This window comes from Chaetura pelagica, unplaced genomic scaffold (assembly GCF_000747805.2).
Source record: "Chaetura pelagica isolate M959 unplaced genomic scaffold, ChaPel_1.0 scaffold69, whole genome shotgun sequence".
Classification (NCBI taxonomy): Eukaryota; Metazoa; Chordata; class Aves; order Apodiformes; family Apodidae; genus Chaetura; species Chaetura pelagica.
In genome coordinates this window covers 1,671,379-1,674,376 of record NW_009970724.1, presented here as the reverse complement: position 1 = coordinate 1,674,376, position 2,998 = coordinate 1,671,379, and the positions used below count along the sequence as shown (strand labels likewise).

General features: G+C 48.2%; 1 protein-coding gene across 1 annotated transcript in view; it reads left to right on the top strand.

Moving 5' to 3' along the window:
* Nucleotides 1-805: 805 nt before the first annotated feature.
* RNF220 (ring finger protein 220) overlaps nucleotides 806-2,998 on the top strand; it is a 221,123-nt gene continuing 218,930 nt past the window's right edge. The window contains exon 1 of the mRNA XM_010006710.1: nucleotides 806-1,430. Coding sequence (XP_010005012.1) covers nucleotides 806-1,430 — 625 coding nt within the window. The remainder of the gene's footprint in view (nucleotides 1,431-2,998) is intronic.

The following is a 2,998-nucleotide window of genomic DNA, read 5'->3' as shown; positions in this document are numbered from 1 at the left end:
AGTGTCATCTCCTTTGGGTAACAGGGACCGTGTGTACACGCGTGGGTATTCGTGTATCACACACATGCACCCATACACAGTCACATTCCTACATTCTAACGGTGTGTGTACGTATGTATATATATTTATATACATTCAGGTATTACCTACCCATATGTACTGGGAGAGTGAAGGAAAATACGTCTGTTATATATGTCTTCAGCATCGTGTACAGTGTAACCATGTATGCTGGCTTATTTGGGTAACTATGTAGAACAGATATGTTTATGTTAGTTACACACACACACCCGCCCAAGCAAATAGTGGTGTATGTATGTGTGGGCTTTCTTAAGTTTACTGCAATTGTCTGTACATGCCTCTTTTGTCAGATAAAATTGCAATTATAATTTGGAGTTACTATCTTAATTTTAGACCGAACCTTGTCTATTAGTGGGTTATTAAATCAGCAAGCACGTTATTATGTTTGGTTTGCCTTTCATTCGTCTGCACTGGATGAGACCCTTTAACCTGGAGGGCCAGAGCTGATTCCACTAGTGTGTGAAGTTGTCTATTGATTTTCTTGAATGAGAACAGTGGCGCGTCTCTGGCCGGTGGGTTGTAACACATGTGGCCACCCTGCTGCTGGAGCATCCCAGGGAGACAAGTGCAGAAACCTAACCACTTGTCTTTTCTTTTCTGTTTCCTTGCAGTCCTTGGAGGGTGATGATGCTCCAGTAATTTTCCTCGCTCCGTTCCCAGGCATCACTTTGCTTTCCTTCCAGGGAAGATCGTTCTGCTTGTGATCCTGCTGAGGAAAGAGACTCCGATGGACTTACACCGGGCAGCGTTCAAGATGGAGAACTCACCCTACCTCCCCAACCCACTGGCCTCCCCAGCACTGATGGTTCTTGCCTCCACTGCCGAAGCCAGTCGTGATGCTTCCATTCCCTGCCAGCAGCCGAGGCCTTTTGGGGTCCCCGTGTCAGCAGATAAGGACGTGCATATTCCCTTCACCAACGGCTCATATACTTTTGCCTCCATGTACCACCGGCAAGGGGGGGTGCCGGGAGCGTTTGCAAACCGTGACTTTCCTCCATCCTTGCTTCACCTCCACCCCCAGTTTGCACCCCCTAACCTGGACTGCACCCCGATCAGTATGTTGAACCACAGCGGCGTTGGGGCTTTCCGCCCCTTTGCATCTACTGAAGACCGGGAGAGCTACCAGTCGGCCTTTACGCCGGCCAAGCGCCTGAAAAACTGCCATGACACTGACTCACCCCATCTGCGCTTCTCGGATGCTGATGGGAAGGAGTACGAGTTTGGCACACAGCTCCCCTCCAGCTCCCCCGGCTCCCTCAAAGTTGATGATACAGGGAAGAAGATCTTTGCAGTTTCTGGCCTCATTTCTGACCGGGAGACCTCATCCAGTCCTGAAGACCGAAGCGACAGATGTAAGTACCTCCATTGACTTGTTGGTTCTTCTTTAGTTGCGCCTCATTGCGGGACAATCACCTGTTGAGTTTTTCAGTGTTGTGGTTCTTGCTGAAGGTAGAGGAAAACCAGCCTTTCCTGCCTGTCAAGCACAACCACACAGCACTGCCTGATCTCTTCTAAATGGACATTGACAGATTTTAAGGTGAGGTGCTCTTGAAGGAATCTTGTCTTCCAGCACACAGCTGGAGAGACGATGTTGACCATTCAGAAAGCCATCTGTGCCCCAGTGCAAGGTTGTAGATGCTGGTACATATATGTGTGTAAATGGGGATGCAGCTGGAGTGTGTAGCCATAAAGTTTCCCACAGCTTGCAGCAAACATGTACCCCCTGCTTCTTCAAGTATTTCTTTCTGACCTTTTCTTCATGCACACCATCCTTAGAGCAAATGCATCACCTTCAGGATTCATGCCTCAGGTTGGGGCAAAAGTGCCTTTTCCTCTGCTTAACTTAACAATATTTCTGGCCACTGAACTCCCTCTTTGAGACATAAACCCGAATCTATTCTCACAGTTCAATAAGCTTCTGCACCATGTGCTTTCTCTGGATGTTTTCCACTTTGGTGCGTGTTGAAAGATTCCGTAAGTAGGTGGCTGGACTAAAGGAATCCAGTCCATGTGCTCGTAACTGTAACTCCCTGCTGCCCATCACCTTGTCCCTTGTGGTGTTGCCCACACAGAGCTGTCCTTTGGGAAGGGCAGGCTTCCAGCTTTGCGGAGCTGGGAGGTGACCCATGGTGGGGAGGGTTTCTGGGGGTGGCAGAGTGGGGGTACCCTGAAGCAGAGTGCTAATTTGGGATTAGAGTTTTCCTGTAAACCCAGATGTGTAGACCAAGGAGCCAGTGGTTTGGCTTTCACACGGGCTCCTTTGTTCTGTTGAAATTTCTTCCTAGGAAACACTTTTTATTATTGTTGTTGTTACTGTTATTATTATATTTCTTTTCAACAAAAACCTGCTGCACCACTCTGTCCTCTCCCTTTCAGACGTGATTTTTCTTCTCCCCTTTACGATACCGAGGAGAGTAATAGAGACATTGTGGCTCTCTCTCCCCTGTCGGCGCTGCTTCCTCAGGCTGTCTCCTTGAATTAGGCACTGTGCTAACTTACCGGCGCTAAAAGGCATCTGCCTAAACTCGGCGTACCTTTTCAATAAAAGTCATCATAAAATCAACCTGCCTTGTAAATCCATCGCTCTTTGGTTTTGAAATATGCTGCAAGTGTGTCTTTTATGTCGGCGTTTGCAAAGGTAGGAGGATTCCCACTGAAGGCAGGAGCAGTGTATTCCTCGTGCTAGGAATGTGATCTCTTGTCTGTCTCCCCTCTCTCCTTCTGATCCACCCCCGACCATGCTACTTTTTGTGCCGTGAGCTCCTTTCATTGTTCAGCATCTCCTCTCCCTTCTTCGGGGTCCTTAGAGGAAGTGGCTGTAGGTGGGAACACGGATGTGTATGTGTGTAAGTCAGTAATACAATTATCCTGGAGGGAGGCAGGTGAGATGGTTTAGAGACGTCTTTGTCGATGCTCTTTC